Source organism: Meleagris gallopavo, chromosome 6 (assembly GCF_905368555.1).
Source record: "Meleagris gallopavo chromosome 6, MGAL_WU_HG_1.1, whole genome shotgun sequence".
Taxonomy (NCBI): Eukaryota; Metazoa; Chordata; class Aves; order Galliformes; family Phasianidae; genus Meleagris; species Meleagris gallopavo.
In genome coordinates this window covers 27,104,298-27,127,449 of record NC_139409.1, presented here as the reverse complement: position 1 = coordinate 27,127,449, position 23,152 = coordinate 27,104,298, and the positions used below count along the sequence as shown (strand labels likewise).

At 33.8% G+C, this 23,152-nt stretch overlaps 1 protein-coding gene across 3 annotated transcripts in view; it reads left to right on the top strand.

The window, feature by feature from the left end:
• The window catches only part of DGKB (diacylglycerol kinase beta), a 339,795-nt gene extending 317,918 nt beyond the window's left edge, over positions 1-21,877 (top strand). For all 3 annotated transcript variants that reach the window (XM_085226116.1, XM_085226115.1, XM_010712729.4), the window contains exons 23-25: positions 1,229-1,349; positions 3,328-3,388; positions 13,519-21,877. In XM_085226116.1, the coding sequence (XP_085082242.1) occupies positions 1,229-1,349; positions 3,328-3,388; positions 13,519-13,626 (290 nt within the window). In that variant the 3' untranslated portion in view covers positions 13,627-21,877. The remainder of the gene's footprint in view (positions 1-1,228; positions 1,350-3,327; positions 3,389-13,518) is intronic.
• The last annotated feature ends 1,275 nt before the right edge of the window (positions 21,878-23,152 follow it).

The following is a 23,152-nucleotide window of genomic DNA, read 5'->3' as shown; positions in this document are numbered from 1 at the left end:
TATTTTTTTCACCTATCACAGTATTTCTTCTAGTTAATTATCTTCTTTCAAAGCCCAAAGAAGTGAACAGAAAAGATTCAGTTTGAAACTTTGGACTAGAATTACAGATATAATAATTAGCATGAAATTCTACCTTCATTAAAATGTGAAGTATTTAAAATACGTGAAGAGTAATGTGCTCTCCTATCTTTGTTTTGTTTAGTGTGATGATAGACTAACATTTTAGCTCATGGCTCTGCTTTACCAAATAGTCTATCTTTTGGAAACAGGGATATTAACAGCCAATCTATAAAACATACATGATATAAAGCTAAAAAAATTTTTTTTTGCTTGTCCATCTGGTCTTGGCAGCATGTGTTTAAACCAGAGCATATTATATATTTCATACAAAGCACCTTAGTTATTTCTGGATAATTTTCATTACCTTACTAGTTTGCTTTTCAAACCAGACTGCTATAATACTATTTAAGATACTGATTGTATTTCTGTTTGTATCCAAAATTCTAGACAAAATTTGTCCTCATTCCTTGAAGTCAAGCAAACTAAAATTTATTTTGACAGGTACATTATTTACATGTTTTTGGAAATGTAATGTCAAAATGCTATGTAATCAAAATGCAGTATGGGTATCAAAATAGCTGCTGATAAGAGTTTTTTCTGCCCTTTTTGCATTGAATCTGTGAATCTAATTGCAGCAAAAATCTGATACAAAAAAATATATACGTATGGTCTCATAATTAAAAACAATAATAATGCATGCACACAAGGTCTGAATTTGAGTTGTATGCATGTTTAGAAAGAGATACTAGCACTGTAGGGGGCACTGGTTTTTCTTGTGTCAGATTTTAAATATCTATTGAAACAATAAATCTGTAAATTTAAGCATAAAAAATTCTAAGCTGCAAACATTTCATTCTATGAAAAGGAGCATTTCCTGTTTTCTCATTTGCTGAGAGATTTTTTCTTTCTGTGTATGAATTTAAACAAGCCATGGAGTTTATCATTGTACTTTGGAATCATTCTTTCAAGGTATTTTAGAATAGTGTGCCAACAGGCCCAGATGCTCCAAAACTTAAAACTGAAATCACTTCTTAGTGATTAGAAAAGGCAGTTCACATCATTTTTTATCTATTATCGTATATAGTTGGTCTTCTGACCAGCTTGCTAATTAGGATGAAAACTGTCAATATCACATCTAGACCAAATGCAATTTTTTCAACTTTTTCAGATCTTAGTGACCAGCTTATGGAAGTGGTTGGTCTGGAAGGAGCCATGGAGATGGGTCAGATATATACAGGCCTGAAAAGTGCTGGAAGAAGACTTGCCCAGTGCTCATCCGTTGTCATCAGGTATTGACAGATCTAATTTGTCCTGCACTGTTGTATTGAACAGTAGTTTTATATATTATATATTTATATATTATCAATTGATATTTATATTTCAACACTACAGTTTATTTAACAGTTTAATAGTCATAATTACTGAACTTAATGCTTGTGAGAATATCAATTTATATATCAAATTGTATTCTATTCATTTTTCTGTGCCCATACATCTTTCTTGCTTTAACTGTACAAAAGAGAGAAAGAAAGAGAGAAAGAAAGAAGGAAAGAAAGAAGAAAAAGAAGGGAGGAAGGTGTTTACATTCAGTTTTTACATGTTGTGTTTAACTGTCATTTCAACCTATGAAGAAATATTGTTAAGCAATTGGAGGAGAAGGGTTATTTTATTGACATATACTCTGTGCAGATTAGAGCAAAAAGGTATTTAATGTTACTTTGACACATTTTAACCCATTTGTAATGCATTTCTCACCAGAGAATAGTAGCATACAATTAGTATTTGTAAAGCACTTGTTTGATCCATGAAAGTCAAAGTGCTCTCTTTTAAATTCGTTTGTTATTTACTGAACACTGGCAAGTTACTATTAATAAATACATTGATATGTGTAAGCTATGAGCAGTGGAGCAGATTAACTTAGTTGTGTTTTATAACTTACTATGCTAACAGTGACCAGTATGTTTACAACAGAGGAAGTTTGGATTCAATCTTAAGGAAAAAATAATTATTCTAACTTTTGGATTAAATAAGGGTTGGAAAAGAGAAAGGCATTGAACTTCATCAGTACAGAATTTTTCAGGAAGAATTTTGCAAAATTTTAATAGTTAAGTCAAAAGTTATAGAATAAAAAGACCAAGACTGAAATTAGATATAAAGTGTGATAATTAACAGAAAAGTAGAAGTCAAAACTTAAAGATAGTAAGTAGGAATTCCTGAAGCTTGTGGCCTATTTTTGAGACTATTCTCAAGGACCAGGTAATGCTGGCTTCAAATTACTCTCTCATGAGGGTGAGGAAGAGAAATGAGAATGCAGAGTCATTCGTTCCAATCTTCCCTGGATACCAAGACAATATTTATAATCCCAAATCACAAGAACTGCAAAAGAACTAGAATTATTTCAAACTTATATGAGACTTCATTGAATATTCTTTCCTTCTTTTTCTTCTGGCTGTTGATTACTGTGGTTAACACTACAACCTGCTAGTCATTTTTAAATAATGTCCGATCTAGAGTTTCCACATCATGAGTGATCAGCTGACTCATTTTTCCACCGTTAGAATTGACTGTTCCATGTTATATTGAGTTGTCCAGACTATAACACAGTTTGCTATAACACAGAAATATAGAGTTGGAAAAGGTCATTTAAAAGATCATCATTTTTAAAATTTTTTTTCCTTTTTTTTTCTTCATTTATCTATGCTTTTCTAAATGTGGTACCCAAAAGTAGGCATAGAATACTATCTGAACATTAATATTAAAATCAATGACCCTTTACTAACAATTTATAACATGGTAAATTAAATCTACTGAACACAATAGAACTGTTTGTGGCTACTGATCTGTCTAACCTGGTGTTAGGCACAAGCATAAAATTATCTTTTATGATTTTAGTAAAGCAATATGAGAGCTAAGATTTATTTCTCCTCTTCTTTATACTATTCAGTCTAAATTTAAAAAAAATAGCGACAGATTTCCATATTTTTTTCTTTTCCTGTAAATAGTTTATTCTTGAAGTTGTTGCATAATTCTGTCTTTATTTCACAAATTGAAGATTATTCTCTCATGAGACAGTAGAGTCTAGCAAGATGTGTGCAAGGTGTCTGCCTACTAAGCAACTGGTTTACTTTCGTAAGCATGTTGGAGATTACATAGAAGCTTGGGTAAATCTGGTGTATACATGTGTGCCATCACATATGTCTCCTTAAAAGTACATTTATCAATTTTGTCAAGTTGCATTTTCTTATTTTATGAAATATATCACTTTAGGACCAGCAAGTCTCTGCCTATGCAGATAGATGGGGAACCTTGGATGCAAACCCCCTGCACGGTAAGAATACAGTTATCGATGGGAGAAAGACTAAACAAAAAGTATATAAACTTTTTTTTTTAATTACAAAAATTACCGTAGTCACTTATGTTTACTGATTTATTTAATTTCAATCCTTGAAATGAAAGAAACAAGATCTTTCAGTTTAAGAGACAACTCTTATCATTAATTCAATTACTTAACTAACATGTTCATATGCTGTTATTGTATAGCTCAACACCTACCTCCTTTTCAATTTATTGTCATGTTTTTTCTACAGGCTAGGATGTTTGGAAAATACTCAGAGGGTGCATAGCTTTACCCAATGTGATCATTTATTTCTGATGCTGTATTATTTCTATAGTCTCTTCTTGCATTACTGAGGAAGAACCAATGTGAGTTTTGATTCTAATAAGTAAATAATTATTCTGTAAAAATTCAGGCAAGATTTCCATTGTGTGTTTGAGAGTTCATACCAAGAACATTGTATTTAAAGCTGAAGCCTCAGCTGTACTGTTTGAATTATACAACTGAAATAATAATTAAAAATTGGTTTAAGGGAGAAATGAAGGCAAATAAACAGGAAGAAGAAATCCATTCCTCTAAATTTGATCATATAGGGAAGAGCTTGCTCACTGAAGAGTCTTTGAGTAACTCTGGTTACTCTGTTCGATTGAGGGAGCAGCACAATAAAGTTAAAACACTAAGAGCTCTCCATTGTCATCTGCCTTTGATTAAATTATAGAGAGTAATGAAGCAGATTAAGATGTTGAAGAGTTTTAAGCTTTTCGTTATTGTATATAGTCATAGTGATGTGCTTTAGTATGCAATTTTACTGACTTCTACTAAAAAGAATCTGTACTGTTAAGTAGCTGAGTCTCTGTCACCTTACAGTTTGTAAATGACAGTAATGTGCCAAGGAAGAAGGTATTCCACCACAAGAGAGAGTCATTCTCCAAATTCAGGTTCTGGATCACTTTCATTATCATTGTCTCTAGTAAAGTTAAAGGCAACACAGAGAAATTAGAGGGAGCACCTTCAGTAATGTGCTAACAGGCCTGAGAGCTGGTAACGTATGGGCTAAGAGGAAATAAAAGAGTTGTGATAGTCCAGGTTTGCTGGATATTCTGTAGTGTACAGCTGAACCATGGGAAAGTGCCTGAAATCTAATTCTCTATGGTGAGTACTGCAACGGTACTGCAATGAGAAGGGAACCGTGTAAACACACACTGTGTGAAGGCAGAACAGTGGAGATTTTCTGATGTAATCCGATCTTATACTGCAGCATAGGAAGTTTCTGCAGCATAGGAAGTTTCTGCAGCATAGGAAGTTTCGCACGAATGTGCGTAAGAACTTCTTCACGGTGAGGGTGACGGAGCACTGGAACAGGCTGCCCAGGGAGGTTGTGGAGTCTCCTTCTCTGGAGATATTCAAGTCTCGCCTGGACGCCTACCTGTGCGACCTGGTGTAGGGAACCTGCTTTGGCAGGGGGGTTGGTCTCGATGATCTCTAGAGGTCCCTTCCAACCCCTACAATTCTGTGATTCTGTGATTCTGTGAACCTTTTGGAGTTTTATCTCCAAATATCATTATCTTTACCTCTTCTATACCAGTGGTTCATTGCAGAACAATGCTACACCCAGCATTTACTTGTTCAAGAAAAAGATGTAATTTTTCAATTACAGATTACAGAATAGAACTTCTGGAAGGATGCTACTAATAAGGCATGCTTCTTTTTTGTCTTGATTTCTTGCTCTGTGCAAAATCCTTGCTATCTGATTGATAATGTTAGCAGAAGCTGCCTGCACGACTTAGGACAAATCTGGAAAAAGAGAAGTTTTTACATTTCATTTACTGCCTTAAGGAAACAGTAAATTGTTATTGATAATTACTCCTGTCCAATTAAAGTAAACTTTTTACATGAGATAGAAGTGGCATATACTTTCCTGTGGAAACTATCCCTTGTGATATAACACTGTTAAGAGAAACTACTTTGTGTTATGTAAAAAAAAAAACCACTGTAAACTGTTTTTCTTTCATATGAGAAGAGCTACTTCTTTTCTGAGCTACTGCACCACTATGAATTTAGGTCCAGAATAAGTATTTTATGTTATATTATTCATTTTTCAGGAAATATTTTGTTTGTTTGTTATGTCTCTTCTGAGGATCTTAATTTATTTATGGAATTGCTCCTCACATTATTGCCTCTCTAAATTTCGCACAGAAAAAAAAAGGGTATACTGCAACCTCTCCCCTCTCCATCAGTATGCTAAAGTTTTTCCTGCTTTGCAAAGTACTAGAAATTGCTCCTGTGACAATGCCAAAGATAGATGTTAGATTTAATTTCTGAATGTGTGTTTCAGAAGGGTCCTTGGAAGCCAAAGTGTATTTGATCGCATAAATATAGGAATGATCTCTGTAATGTGTATCCAGAACTAGTCTGAAAAAATATAAAATCATAATAATTAATTCTTATGTGTAGCCAGCTAGGTAGCCTGTTACTTGAACTAGAAAGAGCTCAAATTTCAGAAAAAATATGATGAGACCAACATAAGAATCGTGTATTTTTGTCTTCTCTGAAAACAAAATTGCAGTTTTTTCCTAGAATTACCTTCAAGCAACTGATCAATTAAGCAGAAAACAACTTGCTCAGATGAAGAAATCCAGGAGTTTTGTTTCTTAGATGGTATACGAGTTAGCTTTTCCTTTTATTTCCACTCTTAGTAAATGTATTTCCTTAATCTTACAAGAAACTGAGGCCATTCTAAGAAAGTGCTGGCATTCAAACACCATGCATTGTAACATATGGGGGACATTCCCATGCTTCACATAAGGATGCTGAAAGAAAGCCCTTATTAGTTTACTATCCATGTGATTTACAGGACAGAAGCTACTGTCCCAACTCAGTACTAGTCTGCTTGTATATACAAGTTCTATGCACATCAATTAATTCACATACACAGATCATGTCCATCAGTTAGACAGGAAAGCTGAGCCTCACGTTTTTGATTCTTGAATGCTCCAGACATAAATCTATTGTTGAAAAAAAGACTGCTATCTCTCTCCCTCCAGTAATACTTTCAAAAGCTGAAAAAGCACATTTGATTTTGACGTAGTAACATCAGGAATTTTGGTTTCCTTTAAGTTCAGTAGTTTTAGGGGCTGACCTAAAAAAAATTTGAGAGATCAAGTGGAAAATTAGTACAACCAGCATGTATTGAATCAACCTTGCCCAAGGTTGCAAGTGGCTGAGCTCAGAAGTTCTTTTCTGTTTCTTCTTTATGTTTTTGGTACAAATGACAGCATTTTGCAAATGGTTTCTCAAAGAAATCAGGTTCAACCGAATCAAAAATCTCCTGCTATGTTCCATTATACAGACTAAGGCTATATTAAATCCCTGTTATGTATGGGATGCAGGCACCTCATACAGGCTTGGCAGACTATTTCCCACCAAAGAAATCAACAAGTTTACCTTTCTTACTTCTCCTGTCCTTTCTCTCACACAGAGACTGTGTCTCTCTAAAATGACAGTATGGACTCAATAAATAAATAAATAAATAAGAAAAAAGAAAGGAAGGAAGGAAGGAATATGGAATATAAAAATGCAGTGATTCCCCAAAAGCTATGATCTGTGATTTTTCATTCCTGTGGTCAGTTTTAGTACTAAAGAAGTTGCTGTGTTATTCTTTTGTTATCTCTTATGCTCTCATACTGCACAATCAACTAGCATCCCTAAAAGAGAGCATGAATGTATTCCTATAGGCTCTGTGAGTTGCCTCAGTCTAAAATTCTAATAAACATCCAGAATTACTGAATATGTTGAATACATGCAGACTACAGTCTGACAAAGTCACTTTGTTCCAGTATAATAAGATGCAGAATCTGAGCATCAAATTGTATTGTTTTCACTGCTTTTTTTTTTTTTTTTTTTTTTTTTTTTTAATAGAAAAGTCTTTGGGACAAGGAAAGATGATAATGTTAATGTTATGTTAAACATCTTGTCTGATTAGCTGAGGAGGAAATTCTATCAGAGCTCTCCCGGACAAATATAGCAACATGAAAGATATCTATGGTTTCACCTGATCTCCAAACAGGTCATTAATAGTAATGAAACTTCAAAGACTTTCAAGTTAATTCAATAAACCTGTAGCTTTAGCCATCAGGACTTTTTAAAGAAAAGTAATCTGTCAATTTAGCTACATAAAATATTAGTATTGTTTTGAAAAATCTATAGGAATATTCCATCTTAATAAATGTGATTTCAGTTCCTTCATCTATTCCTGGCTTGATTGGCATCATGTCTGTTAGAATGTCAAGCTGGTAGTATCACTAGATTAAAATGAAGAGAGAAACGTGAAAGAATATTACACTGATGAAGGAATGAAAATGGTAATCCATACTCAGAGCCGGCAGATGGCTGATGGGCCGGCAGGAATAAAATCATCTGAAATATTATCTCTAATAGTGTTTTTTAGAATTATTTAGTGGTAGGAAAACTTGTAAGAAGCCATTTAATAATGGAACTCAGAAATTATGTTTCATTTCATTAGGATTTGTATGCACCTTAAAATAAGTTTGAATAAATTAATGAATGTATGGTTTCTTGCCTTTAGCCCATAAAGATGTGGAGTGTGAGCACAAAGGACTCAGAGAAGTCCACCTTTGTACTTAAGTCCAGACAGAAACAAGAATAAAAGTACTTTTAATCATATTTGTGATATCCTAGAGCTAGTTGAAGGAAAAACTGAGAGATTTCTTTTTATGTAGATCCATTGAGGTCCATTCTGACCCAAGCCATTCACTGATGCCATAAAGAAGTTGCAGCTGTTTTTACAAATTATCAATTGGTAAAGTAACCTCTATCCATGTCATTGAATGCAATAATGTTTTTTTTTATATATATATATTGTGAGAAAATAAATTTTTATCAGTTTCTTTTGAGCAAAGATAAACTGAGTCGTAAGTGTGGTGGCTTTTGTTAGTACAGTAATAGACAGTTCCAACACAGTTAACCCCCAAATGAAATTCTAGAGTGGAAGCTAGCAAAAAAGGGCTAGGTCTTATACTGAAATGCTACACTTTCCCCTCACAACAACGTGCATATGTGTTTGTTTCAAGACCAGAGTGGTTCGTTGTGCCTCTAACACTTTATCATGCATCTGGGCATTATTTTTTGTGTTCACAGGTACACTGCACATTAATTAGCTTTGTTTTTTGTTTGCATTTTTTTTCTTAATTTCACAACAGTAGTTTTTGTAATTGACAAAGCAATTTGCTGCATGTGTGCTTTCTGCACCCCAGACAAATACTCTACATGTAATGCACCTTTCTTTCCAGTTCAGATTGTTAAGAAAAGAATTAGTTGTGACTAATTGCCAATTAATTTGCAGTGGTTTTAGGGAGGAGGGAGAAAAAAACAATTGCACCTACTAATTAAAATTTGAAATATTCTGAAGTGTCATCTTTAGGTGTCTGTGGAATACATAATTTCCATTTTCGTTCTGCACTGGATCTGTAACAACCCAAAGCTTGACAGCTCTATTAATTTAAAACCTCAGTGATACCTATTAGTACAAAACATGAAAAAAATGCCATTAATCATTTATTTTAATTTTGCAGCTCTGTCATTTTCTCAGTATGTTTAAAAATTATGATGACACCGTAATGTTTTCCAATCTACCTGTGTGAAGGGGAAACGGATCATACTACTTAGGAGAGAGACTAGAGTATATTATTAGAGTTTAATTAATGCCAAACTGATTAGATGTGATTGCACTCTGCACAATAATATTGTTAAGAAATTTGTTTAAAAGATGTGTTGCATAATGCTATATTTAAAACAACTGATCTAGACCTGAGAGGTTTGACCAAAATGTCACATAATGCATGTCTCAGGTTAATTTTTATACCACTGCCTACATTCAGTCACCCAGACAGCTCTTGATCATCTACAAGAAGATAAAAGTGTTTGCCACTCTTGTGATACAGAAGTGTTGTATCCATCTATTTCCTGTAAAGGGGACAGCAAAGGGGCATCCAAACTTGAAAATCCTTTATACACTCAAACCTGCCAACAGCAAAATCTTGCTCATAACATGGAAAAAAAAATGACTGTAAACTAGCAAATCCAATCTTTTTTTTTTTTTCTCCCCTAGGCTTTAGTGTTTTTCTTGAAGAGTTTCCTAAGGTTTTTGTTTACTTATTTGTTTTAAGATATTTTAAGGGTTTTTACCATCTCTTTATCCATAAAATGCAGAGTTAATTTTTCAATATTAATTGAACTATTAAAAGCACAGCTGATTGTCTCCATTCTCAGTTTTATATTTTTAATTAGCATTGCAGCTTGTAATTGTATTTCTGTGCTAATAGTAAGTACTTAGGCATTCTGTGAAGTCAGAAGCATAGAGAGAGCTAGCACATACTGTCAAAATATTAGCATATATGCAAAACTGATTGACCTTAAAGAGATAGCTTTTACACTAAAAATATTGCTGTTTGCAGCTTTTTATTGAGTGGATATGTTGTGTTAATGTGGCTTCGAGGCATATTTTGGAACTCTGACCTGCCCCAAAACAAATTTCTGTTTTATGCATTTATAAATATAATTATGCATTTATAAATATTCTTCCTGCTCTTTTATCAAAAAAATTACAAGTAGAGTGCTATACCTAATTCTTTCTCAAGAATTTTACTTTTTAATGAATCTTTTGTCCCTTCCCATGAATACATTGTTAGACACGCTTTCTAGTGGTAGAAAGGTGACTTCAAAATTACAAGAACAGTATTTTTATGTTAAGCGTATTTACTAGATAGAGCAGTCCTTTAAGTTTCTTTGATCATGAATTCAAAGCCTATAATTTTGGCTTTGGTTAGTGAATGATACTTTTGCCAGTGACTTCAACAGTTTGAGTTGTAAATATATGTTGTATATATATCTATAATATTGTATATGAGGCTTTCAATTAAAAAAAAAGAGAGATCAAGATATATTAGCAATTCATATCTATTTAATTTCTTCCTAAATGAAATTGTGTTATTTACTATTTTTTTGTTCCAAATTTGCAAAGAGATGTATTCTATTACATTTTTCCTCCAGTAGCATTTCACTCACTTCTCTAGTTTATGTTTAAAATATCCTCCATGTTTTCAGTGAACTTGGATAAACAATCTCGAAAATGATTTTCAAATATTCCTGACTATTTGTCATGAGTATGTTTATCTGCATATCATCAGCTGCTAAAAATGTTAGGTTATGGTTTGAACTTTTTATGTGTTTATTTCTGACCACTCTCTTTTTCTCTAGTTTTGTGTGCACGTTATGCAAGGAAATCACAGGTTCACCATAGAAGAATGAAAAACAACAATCTTATTCAGAGCATTTTAAAGCTTTAAAAATTGTGCTTCTCATACTAAAGACATGATGTTGCTTGCAGGAGAGAAAAAATCCGTATGATGAGAGTTAGTCTCTAGGCATTAGATGAACACAGAATTTATACGCAGTTATAAGTAGTAAGTTTTTTGAATATTAAGTAAATCTTCTCCCCCCCCCCCCCCCCCCCCCCCCGTTTGTTAAGGGGTTTTGTGTTTGCTTTTGTCTCCATTTCAGGCTTGTTTAGAGCACTCTATGTGTTCAGCCCCACTTTACCTGCTATGCTATTTCTCTTTCTGAGACCCGTCTTGAAGTAGGTACATTCACTTGCTGCCCACACTAACAACACCCTCTACTACTTTTGCCAATATGCAAATAGAAGCAACAACAAGAGTCTGAGACAGAAACACATTGTCTGAAAGTCTTGAGAAAGACAAGGTATCTTTTGGGCAATGTTGTGCAATTTTACAGTGTCTATTACAAAAAGACTGATCTTTTGTGACCCAAAGGTAAAATATGTATGTGAATATATATATTCTTTTTTCAGTATAATAAGTTATCAATGGTTATCATTATTAACCAGTGCATTGTTAATTACTCTACTGTGCATAAGTAAAAAATGTACTTTGTTAACATTTTTTTTTCATTATTATTTTCAGAATGTAGAGTATATTATGTCACTGGATTGTGGCCAATTTACAAGAGTTGAAAATACATCTTAAAAAAATATAGGACTTCATTCACATATGCATGAGTGGTTAATCTTGTTCACGCAACTTGGCTGATCTCAGCTGATAGGATACAACATACTGAAGAGGTCATGTTCTCTGAAACAGATGGCTCAAGCCAAAAAAGAACATTACAAATGATAAATATTTTCTCAATATGTAATTGCATTCACTCTCAGCAGCATTGAACAGCCCCAGTCTAACATGCAATCTGTATGAGGTCTCAGGATTACCTCACCTCTTCATACTAAAGCCTTCTTTTGAGCTCTGCTCTTTTATTTATTTTAAGATAGAATTACTATGATTTACTTGTGAAAGAAATTCTGAAGACATTTCTGTTGCCTCATCATGGCCAAATCCTGTAATGTGCTTGAACCCTCATGATTCTCAAAGAATTCACTCACCGCATCTGCAGATTATTTCAGGTGTTGGTCCTCAGGATCAGGCTGATGTCATCATTATTCCTGAAACACAAAATATGTCTTATGAAGCATATGAAAGTTACATAAATACTTGAGGCAATTTTTTAGGACCGGATCATCAGCTGGTTTAATGTGACATCAATGAAAAAATGTCAACTTACCCCAAGATTTGGCTTCCAAACTGATGCCTGAAGAATTTTATGTGAGAAAATATGTTGATGCCAGTCTTTGAAAGCAGGAGTTATTTTCTGTGTGAAATTAATCTAGGTTGAAAAAAAAAAAAATAATTGTATACTAAATTTGAACTAATGAAGAATCTTGACAAGAAGAGGTCACATGTGAAGTTCAAGACTAGTGTACAAAGGGAGCATGAAAATGAACATTTGGAGAATAACCTAAAGGCTCTAACTGAGTTAAATAAACTCTCTTATTCTGTTGAGATTTTTCGGTTTCTTTATATTGTGAAGTAAATTTCCACCCCAAAAATGTCCTGATCTATACTTTAATGAGCCTGTCCACGTGACATACATTTTTTTGTTTCATTACTATTAGTGAATGACAAGTGAAGGATATTCATTTTAACTTGAAAATGTCAGGTACGCACTTTAAGAGATATATTTTTCCAGTTTTTAATGAGGTGGTGTTTCTTTTTGAAAGAAATACCCATCTCTGATGTAGGTACTATGCAGATGACAACTGATATTTAATAAGTGATGGTTCTTGTATTAGTCGTAGTTCACTAAAGAAAATGTCTCGGATTGCTTTTGAAAAACTCCTAGCATCACTAGCCCAAAGGCAAGATGTGACCTTTTTATTACATAATGAGAATCATTTATTATCTTACAATGTATCTTAAAGTCACAGACAAAATGCCACTTTGATAATTGCTTTCAATTAGCTTTGAGCATAGCATACATTCATAAAATGTCTTCTCTAATTTAGACTTGAATTAGAGAAAATTGCAGACATAATCTACTTTAAGGTTGTCTCATATAAGGTGATTCGTAGTTTTATATCAAAGAACAATAATGGGTGGCTTTAGAGCAGTCTTGTGAAGTGTTTTAAATAAGCTTTTCAATATTTGAGTCTATTCTACTAATAATTAATGAACAAATTAGAATCCTAGTTCATCCTTTTTTACCCTTTTTGTGTGTTAATTTTTTACTTTCATTCATAATGCTTATTTTGAAATTGAATAGTGTCCTGTATTAGAAAACAGATACAGCTTGATTAGAAATGTAAACAAAGCATACAATGATACAGCCTCTATCTTAGTAACGGGCAACAGTTTGGTCTTTCAGTATGTATGTCCCTTCCAACTTCTAAATTCTCATTCATCTTCTTTACATGTAAAATATTCAGCAAGTCCCACAGTCAAGAACTAAGATCAGATATCAGCCTGCATTTTTTGTATACTATTTGTAACATTGATTGCATGTATAATTGAAAGTATTTGTGGTAACAATGATTATACATACATTGGCTTACTGAATATGTAGCATCATTCAAAAAAACAGGTATTTTTCTTTCCTTGATTAAATGAAGGTTTGGAAATTGTATGTAAAGATGATTCAGGCAGTTCAGATTCTTGTACATAGGAATTTAACTATGATTTTCTTCTTTCTTCCCTCAGATAAAAATTACCCACAAGAACCAAGCCCCTATGTTGATGGGTCCTCCTCCAAAAACTGGTCTTTTCTCTTCTATCATCAAAAGAACAAGGCACCACAGCAAGGAATAAGTCTGTATAGTTTAGTTTTTAGAAAATCAATTAGCTTTGTTGGGCTTTGGAATATTTATGCTGGAAATCTTTCAAAAATTTTAGACTATCTTCTACTTGCAAATTCATGGATTTTTATTTAATAGTTTCTGTAACTGAGCTAATGTAAAACTATGCTATTAGAAAAAAAGTTATTGTCACAGGTTTGTAGGCATTTTGCATGAAGAAAGCAGATGTTTACATAAAATGATAAAGCATTTTTTTGTTGTTGTTGTTGCATGAAGTACCATTTATTAATCTATGGGATAATTTTACCATGGAATATAGGAAGAGAATGCCATGGGTAATTTGATTTTCTCTCCATTGCATTTCTATTTTTTGTGTGTGCTTTTTTCTATTATAATGATCATTTACAATAAGTTCAGTAGTGTCAGTTGAATCAAACATCTCCACATCAATAACCAATGAGACCTGGTTCAGAGTAAAGTTTATTACCAGTCTCATTAACTTTTACTTATATTTTATCATTTGTTTCTACCCTGAGAATATTTTTATTCAGCTAAGTATTCAAATCTTAAATCTTATTCTGATAACTCCTATGTATGTAACTGTACCTGCTGAAAACTTAAAATTCAATGTATGCAATATTCAAATGATTATGATCATTCTTGTGTAGGTATTTGCAAGACTTGAAGTTTGAGCAAAAATTATCTGGTTAAAGAGATCATTCAAAGATTGAAGATAGTAGTATTTGCAAAAGTAGCTATCAGTATTATCTGTTGAAACACTAGAGTCATTTTAATGAGCAATACATCTCTGGAGCATGGTAAACTTTAAATCATTTTGCATTATTGACCAATAGTATAGTGTGTATGCACACAAATAACCAAAGCTCATGCTTAATAAAGTGCATTTCCCACCAAAGATTTAGTGAAGGATACTTCAGAGAAATGAGCTAATTCATAATTAATCAAGATCACTGGAATAGACTCACCTCTGAAAGTTTAGAGTTCTTTTGATTATGTCAGCAATGTCCTGACAAATGTTGAGATGGGGAAAAAAAAGCATTAAATTGCAAATGCTCAATTTTCATTTATTTCATAAGCCGATAAACACATATTCTAAATATTGAAACATACATAGTTTAAACATTGGAAAATTAAATATATGTCTAATTTTATTTTTATTATTATTTATATATCTATGCTATCCATAGTTTACTTGTCCTCTGAATTAATATATTAAGGAAAGGATAAACAGGTATCCATTTTCCTTTCGTAGTCTATTGCCTGGAATAAAAACATCTCTTGTAATAAATTTGGGGGAAACAATTTTTCAGATTTTTACTTAGCCCTCTGAAAGACTTCCTAACAGCTTAGAAATAATAATACAGGGATTTGTCTGGGGTTTGCACAACACTGTCTAATGTTGAAGGGAAGTCCAAGAATGGCAACTTTTTTTAGTCGTGCATATCAACAGGCTCAATCAAAACTCCTATGCAGTCTTAACATTGCTCAGAGTGAGCTGCTTCTCATCTCTGCATGTCTTAAGTTCTCAGAAATTTCATAAAAAAATACAAAAAAGTAAAACTTTGCTTGAAATGCATGATTTCCCATTTTTATCTAGATTTTTAAATGTTAATGATTTATTAAATCTATTTTTGTATTGATTCATTCATCCATCAAAAAAATAGTATGTGATCATTCTGTAGTGCACGACACTGTGCATGTACTTAAAGTTGATATAATTTCTTCCTCAGTGTAAGAATTCACTCCTATAAATCCTAATTTATATAATAGATGCCGAAATAAAAATCAGTATATAGTTGGTAAGAATTATGATTTTGAAATATATGATCAGTGTTCTGTAAACATTAGGAGGTAAATACTGATTAATGTTATGTTCAGCATTAAGTAGAAAAATAGGGGGTCAATTACTTGCTAAAATTAAGGTCTTCTGTTCCCCATTCTTGGGTCCAGTGTTGGGTCCAATCAGTTACCATACTAGTGAACTCCTTTTTTTCCAGTGCATTGCAAGCGTACAAACACAAAAGTATTCGATGCACTTGTTGACTGCATATATAGAATTATAGAAGTAACAATTATAGAAGTAACGATATCTGCAAAAGAAGGAACTTGCTGACATAATATTACATAAAGTGCATATTGGTTTTATGAAATTATGGTTATAGGTGATATTTTCAGATAACTTGACATAGGATTTTCTACCAATGCTCTTAACTTTTTGTGGCAAAGATGTGTTTAATGATAATATATAACGTGTTCTCTGTGATTATCTCATGAACATTGTAACTCTGAAAACAAATAAAAAGATACATAAGCTATTCTTTAATAATGTATGCAATTTTAAACTGCCAGTCTGAATAGCAAATTCTTCACAACATGCTTTTTCATATAAAGAGGAATAGATGGGTAATCATGTAATCACAATTACATACAGTTCTGACTAGTTGTATAAAAGGTAAATCCAGATGCATTTGTCAGTTTGTATCAAATTCTTATGGTAGCAAAATATAATGGAGCAGCTATGATACTACATATTGACATATGATATCAGTGACATCCTGTCTGTCTGTAAATTGTGTTTATTTATTTGTTTACAGTGGCCTCTAATAATATAAAACCACAATCAAGTTGAATGTGTTGATGAAAAGCTTAGAGCACATAAAACATACTAGGAAACGAAATGCTTGGTGTAATGAAAGAGAATTTCTCTTTTTTTTTTTTCCTTTTCTTCCACTTCAATGTGTGCAGAACTAGCATTGTGAAGTTACATTTTTGTATATGAAGTGAAGCTATGAATATATGTATGTATAGATGAACTGTTCTTATATTGACTGGATATTAAGAGTAGTACCTGTAAACCTTCCACAGTTTACAGTGAGGTATTCTTTAAAGTCTCATTAATGACATTTACAACATGAATGGAAATTATAACAATGTAGAAATTATGTCTGGCACCGAATTGGCAAATTTTTCATCTCCCTAGTAGGATGTTGCAGGTGGCCAATGTGCTGAGGAAAGCATCACTTTCAATTCAGTTCCTATTAAACTCAGAATTTGGTGCAGAGACAAATACAGTGTTACTGCTTCCAGTACTTGCAAGGTATTTGTATGTATATCATCACAATTATTTAAAGCTGAGGGGTTAGATGTCATGTTTTATGCTTATTGGAGTGTGTATGCGTACTCTAGATCAGGTAACGTGTTAATACACTTAGGACTTTGACGATCTAAGAAACACTTAATATTAGTTTCTGAAACAAGTAGATGCCCTATAACACTGTCTCATTCTTATCAACTCTGTTTTATTACATATAAGTCATACCAATGATTACCTAATATTCAAAATTATCTATTGCAAATAAAGTCAACAAGTTCATCATGTTTGAAAATCTCAGTATAAGAAGTAATTACAGTTAGAGTATCTGGGTTTGACATTATAAGAAGCTAAGAGAAAAACATCCTTTTTTAAGTGTGGTTGATTTCTTTTGCTGTTTATGTTGGTTTTATTTTGTTGGTTTGCTGTGGGTTTTTTTTGTTTCTTTTTTTGTAGTTGCTTTTCTTTTATTGCTGAGACTATGGATGTTCAGACATTTGCAACAAGCTTCTCTGTGATTTAAGATACTAGCAGTATTCTGTAAGTTACTTCAATCCCAACTTGTTACTGGGACTTATAACTTTGACAAAGATCATAGTGAGGTTCCTAGGAAGGAAGACTTCCTGGGAAGCAGCCACTTTAAAGGAGTATAGTCCATCACCTGTCTGGAGAAGACTAAAGGAAATGGCTGCAAATCTGAAAAAAAAAAAAAAAAAAAATCCAGAATAATTACCTCTAGGCAAGAAATCCAGGGAAGAGCAGAGGTGAACTCTGCTAAGCAATGAAAAAAAACAAATGTTAAAAGTGATGTGCAAAAAAAAAAGTACAAAACAAACCACAAAAATTGTGTGGGGCCAGAGTGGCCAGGTAAAGTTATTCGAGACTAATGAGAATTAATGTGCCAACAAAATTAATTATGTTAATCTGGAGTCTTGTTCTATTTAGAATGAGGGATGTGGATAGTGTTGTTGTTTTTTATTTTTTTTCTTTTGTGGGGAGTGTCATAGATGTTAGATCAAGTGGAGCCTCATTGAGCCTTTCCAGTGAAGGGAGAAAGATTTGTGAATGAAAGAAAGATATATAATATATATAATTGTATGGGAATTGTTGAGTCATGACCTGAACCACTGATTGATCACCTGAGGCAAGGACTGAGCCAGCCATGGGAGCACAGGTGAAAGCAATTCACCTGTGTGACTGGAAGGGGTGGAGCCTGACTGCACCTCTCCTAGACCTCATTTAAGGCTGACAGCCACTGGGGAGGATCTCTTTCTGGAGATTCCTGGTGTTTTCTACTGTGAGCCTAGAACATGGGTGAGCATTTCATTTTTGATTGTCTTCCATCATGATAATTTTTTAAACTATAAACCTGTAAAATACTATCCTAACCACACCACTCTTCTAACTTTTGTCAATTGTACATATAATCAAAAAGGTAAAGAATCTTCTAGGCTTTTGTTTATTTCTGAATGCTTTTATAACTTGAAAAAAATTGGCCTTGCTATTAAGTGAGTTGAGCAAAACTGCTAAGCAGTTAGCAGGGAAGTTAATAAATGAATTTAGAAAGCTGAGGTGGTTACAAGAACTGCTCCATGTTTTATGCAAGAGTGGTAAAGAATATGCTAACCTCTTGTCAGATAATTGCTACTTGTCTCTAGCTTTACAAGGTCTGAAAGCATTTTGTTTTCCCTGTATATAAGGAAGGAAACTTCTTGTGGTCCTGTTGAGGTGAGTAAAAGCCTTGCAGTACCCTGGCTGCAAAATAAATCAAAATGCCAGATCTGGAAGTTAAATCTCTGTTAAAGAGATATAAACTAATAAGTGAAAATTCATGGCACATGAGGATCTGAGGATGAGCTGTGCAGGAATACTTATCTGATGGTGCAAGCTCTGTCCAGGTTTGTAAAGATTATTTGGTTTCTGCCAAACTTGGTCTTCTACTATGGAGAACCTGCTGGGTTATGTAGCCTAATTAGCAATCAGTTGTTGGATATCTTGTTAATTTTGGATAAGCACATTTGATCTCTCCTGTGAAGTTGTTCTGTGGCCAATAAGCCTTTTGGAAGAAGACAATGTTTGGGGCAGAAAGACTTAAATAGCTTGTTGTTGGATAGCTTTTTATTTGGATGTAGCAAAAGTATTGTCAAGTTCATGGTGGTTTCATGAAGGCCTGTGCAGGAATAGAGTTGTTTCAGTACTATGCCCACTGCAGCGTCATTGAGCCATTTCCAGATTTGGTTCTTTGTAAAACTATCTTCTGCTTTTCAGCAAGTCTTGCACCTCTTGTAGTGCCTATTCCAGGTGGGGCTGAGAGGACTGGAGAAGAAGAGTAGTCATGTTAGTGTAGTAACGAGTGTCTTGGTAGGCACCATTGCCTTCGCAGGCATAGAGCGAAATTGAAGTGTGGCTTCAGTGTCTTTCAGGAGAAAAAGAGCAAAGAAAAAAAATGAAGTAGAAAATCTCAGTACCCCCACTTTTTTAAGAAAATAATAATGCATTATAATGTATCATGCATGGTAGTAAAGTTTTGTTTAAGTAAATTAAGTAGTAATTACGGATTTTGTGTGTGTGGTAGGGGTATGGACAGAACTTTCCCACTCTCAATTTATCTTAATTTAACAAGAATAGCTGAAGAAGATAAACTCCTACATTGACCATCAGCTCCATTTTGTCAAACCACCCTACAGTTTGAAGCTGTAAATAGCTATGTTGTAAGCAAGGAGAATTTCGGCATGGTAGTATTTCAGAGACTGCTTCCTTTCTTTCCGATTCATGATTCAAAGAGACTACACGAGTAGCACCTCAGGGCGCTCTTTAAATATGACTCATGCAAAGAGTAAGTGATGATCACCAGGCTTTCTTATTTATAGAAAGGTGGTAGCTATACTGATGATGAAGCAGGAGTTTCATAGTGAACACTAGAAATTGTCAGGTCTGAGTGGGAAACAAAGATTTGGAGTGTTTTTTGTTAAAGTTAATAATGGCTAAAAATAAATACTTAGCTGCTGGTTGACCTACTTGAAGTAAATGTTATTTGTTTATTTAACTGAGGTTCATACTCACATTCTGTGAAACAACATATCAATTTGCTCTAATCGGTAGCTTTTCTGGACAGGGGAGTGAATGCTGCTTTCTGTCTTGGTGAAACATATTTATGGTCCATTTTTTTTGCTTGTCAATAAGAAAATACAAGTTGTCAATCTGCAGGCTTGTCGGTCTATTTACATTACTGAGGAAAAAAAAAAAAATCGTATCTGTGGACAGATTAGAGGTGGTTTGCATGTTTCTTAGTGAGACTATCAGCTTTTGCAAAATGAGCATTACTTCTGTCCTTTCTGCCCAACTGTTAGGTTGTCTGTTGCAAAGGGTGTAGGTGTTATCCTTAAGTGAAAATGACATAGGAAGAATGTGGATTTTTTTGTGTGTATTTGTGAATGAGTGAATTCCAATCCTTTTCTCCTGCTCTATAATTGTAAAGACTACAACTTTGATTTAGAGATGTGTCCTTTGTCTATGGTGTACATGTAAGTAAGCAAGCAAGTGAAGGAAGATCTGTTCTATTTGACCTGAGCTTTACTTTCATATGTTTAAATTCAGACCATCAGGTGCATTAGGAAGGAAATGCCAGCAACTTTTTATTTCTAGGTAGCCTGGGAGGACTTAGTGGGTAAAAACGAGCTATAGTGAGTTTTACCCCAAAGCAGTATATACACACAGATTAAGGAATTTTCACCTCTTTTACATCAATCAACAGTGATTATTTTTTTTCATCATTCTTTTTAATCAATCTGTTAATGGTTCAACGGTTGGTATATGCAAGCACATGAGGCTTGTAATGGACAGCTGTCCATTATGTTAAGTCAAGCCTTGCACTGACAAGAGAATTGAGAGCTTCATATTTTGTCACTAGATCTGGTCAAAAATATCCTTAGCATCTGTTTCACAGTAATAACACATAACTGAATGGAGGCACACATCTTACCCAACTGATCTAATTTTTCCCCATTTTCATTTCAGAGAAAAATCAGGCTTGCCACTTTAAATATAAACATGTTTTTACTCTTGAATGTCAAATGGAAGTGTAAGGTTTTACTTTATATTGACATTTTATTAATGTAGTTATTAACTAATATTGTAATATAAGTGACGTGTTTTGTTTCAATCTGAACATAATTTTAATTCCTGTAGGAGAATGTAAAAATGTTTAATGTTTGTTCAAGCTCCCGAAATGAAAGAGACTTCACACTGCTGTAATTGTCACCAGACTAAAATGCTGCAAGTGAAATTGTAGTCTTTAAGTTACATCTCTGCATTTCTATTATTTAAGTACGTATGAGACTCCTAAGAGTTATCTTCAAGGAGATTTGTTTTATTCATAATTCCTCCTGTTTCAGATTAATTTATCAATATAGGTCTATCTTCTCCCTGGAAGAAAATGGCTAATGAGATAAGTTAAAAGTCAAGATTTTTCTTAATGTTTCTCTCAATTAACTCTTTATAAATAAAATGGAATGGGCAGACGGTTAAAGAAGGGAAAACCTCATTACTATATGATTATAATTATTATGAAGTGAAAAACAGATACTGTTGGACAATTATAATAATAAGTTATTGACAAGACATAAGTATTGTAGCAATACTTCCTTTTAAGGTACCAAATACACTGTAAGTGAATGGACAGAGTTATTGGATCGTAATGATAAGGGCATATGTGTATCACTGTAATTCATGAAATCCTACAGTCCTCAGTGTGTCATTTAAACTTTAGGGTGAATTGTTGGCTAATACTGTGTGATAACTCATCTATGAAAGCTTTTGACTTCACAGTTACTTAAAACATGTAGGCTGTCTACAGTTCTACTGCCTCTCTTCTGGTAGCTGCGCTTTTATCACAAAGAAATGTTAGAATATCTAACCCCGTAGATATCATGTTAGGTGCTCCTAACATGATAATGTTAGAATATCTAACCCTGTAGATATCATAAGGTGCTCCTCTTCTGATGAGAATCCTGTCACTTCATCAGATATATCAGTTTTCTCTGTCAAAGAATTGAGTTATTACTGTATGTGAAATGATATATAGTTTTTCCTTGGCTTGCCTGCAGAATCTTGGGCAAAAAAATAAATCTTATGGCAGATGCCAATTACTCCCTGTTGGTCTGTGCGTAGAAATATGTACTATCATGAGAGCTAATCAAGCATTCAAATATGACCAGAATGGTTGTTTTGATAACTGAGAGCGTGGCAGAATACCGGGGATCAAATGCACAGAAGCAGAAGGAAAAAAAAATAGAAAAGGGGAGGGGGAGCAGGCGTTGGAGAACTGTTAGAAAATCAGAAATGCGTTAAACTTTATGGGTTTCTTGAATGACATCTATCTAAAAATAGAGTACAAGCAGGTAATAAATACTTAACCAAACTTGCCACAGATTACTCTTCCTTCTCAAATCATTTGTGCTACTATATAATCTCAAATGCAGTGAAAAGAGATAAATATGTAGCAGTTCTCAATTGTTTTTACTGTATGTTTCCTTTATAAAACACAGCAAAATGGCACACTGTGTAAAAGCAGATTTGAACAAGTGCAACAAAATAGTTATAGGGATAAAGTTATAAGGAACCTCAAACAACTTTTGATTCAAAACCACAGGGAGTCTTGAAGAAATAAGATGTAATGCATTTTCTGTCTCAGTTCAGCAAAGGGGGGGACTTTTAGCTAAATTACCTTGTCTTTTAGCTCATTTTTAATGGTTTATAAATAAATTTGGACAATCAAAATGAAACACCTTATCAGAGCATGCAGAGACGACTTTGTAAGAATGAAGATTGTTTCGCCAGATCTTGTTCCCATTCTGTACATAATCTCCCCAAAGTAGGAGGCATTATTTTTGGAGCAGCTCTCATATTTTATTATATTGGCTCACAACATCAGAGGCAGACGTCGGTGGTAGAGCAGGTGAGACTGAACCTTCCCACCAATATTCCTTTTAGTATTGTTGTCATGTGACAGATGACAGCAAAGGAGTATTCTGACAAAGAAACGGCATCTGACACGGAAGTCTGTAGGAAGTAAATATGTGGAATTGAATTGCTCCTTGCAGGGAAGAAAAAAAAATTGCTTCTATTGACATTCATCAACACTTGCTGAACATCTATGGAGAACAAAAGTGGATGTGATCTTAGTAAGACTGTGGCTGGTGCATTTCAGTAGTGGTGCCAGTGACATGAAAGGCAAGCCACATTCAGAATGGTCATGCACAATTGTCATGCTGTGCAAGAGTGTCTAGTCAGCTCATTCATGTGAATTGGCTACTAGTGGTGCCAATGTTGAAAGAGTGTTTTGTAGCCAAGAACTTGCTCTATCAAATACTGTTACTGTACTCTGTGTATCTATTGTAGTCTTCATGGAAATAAATAGGAGGCATTA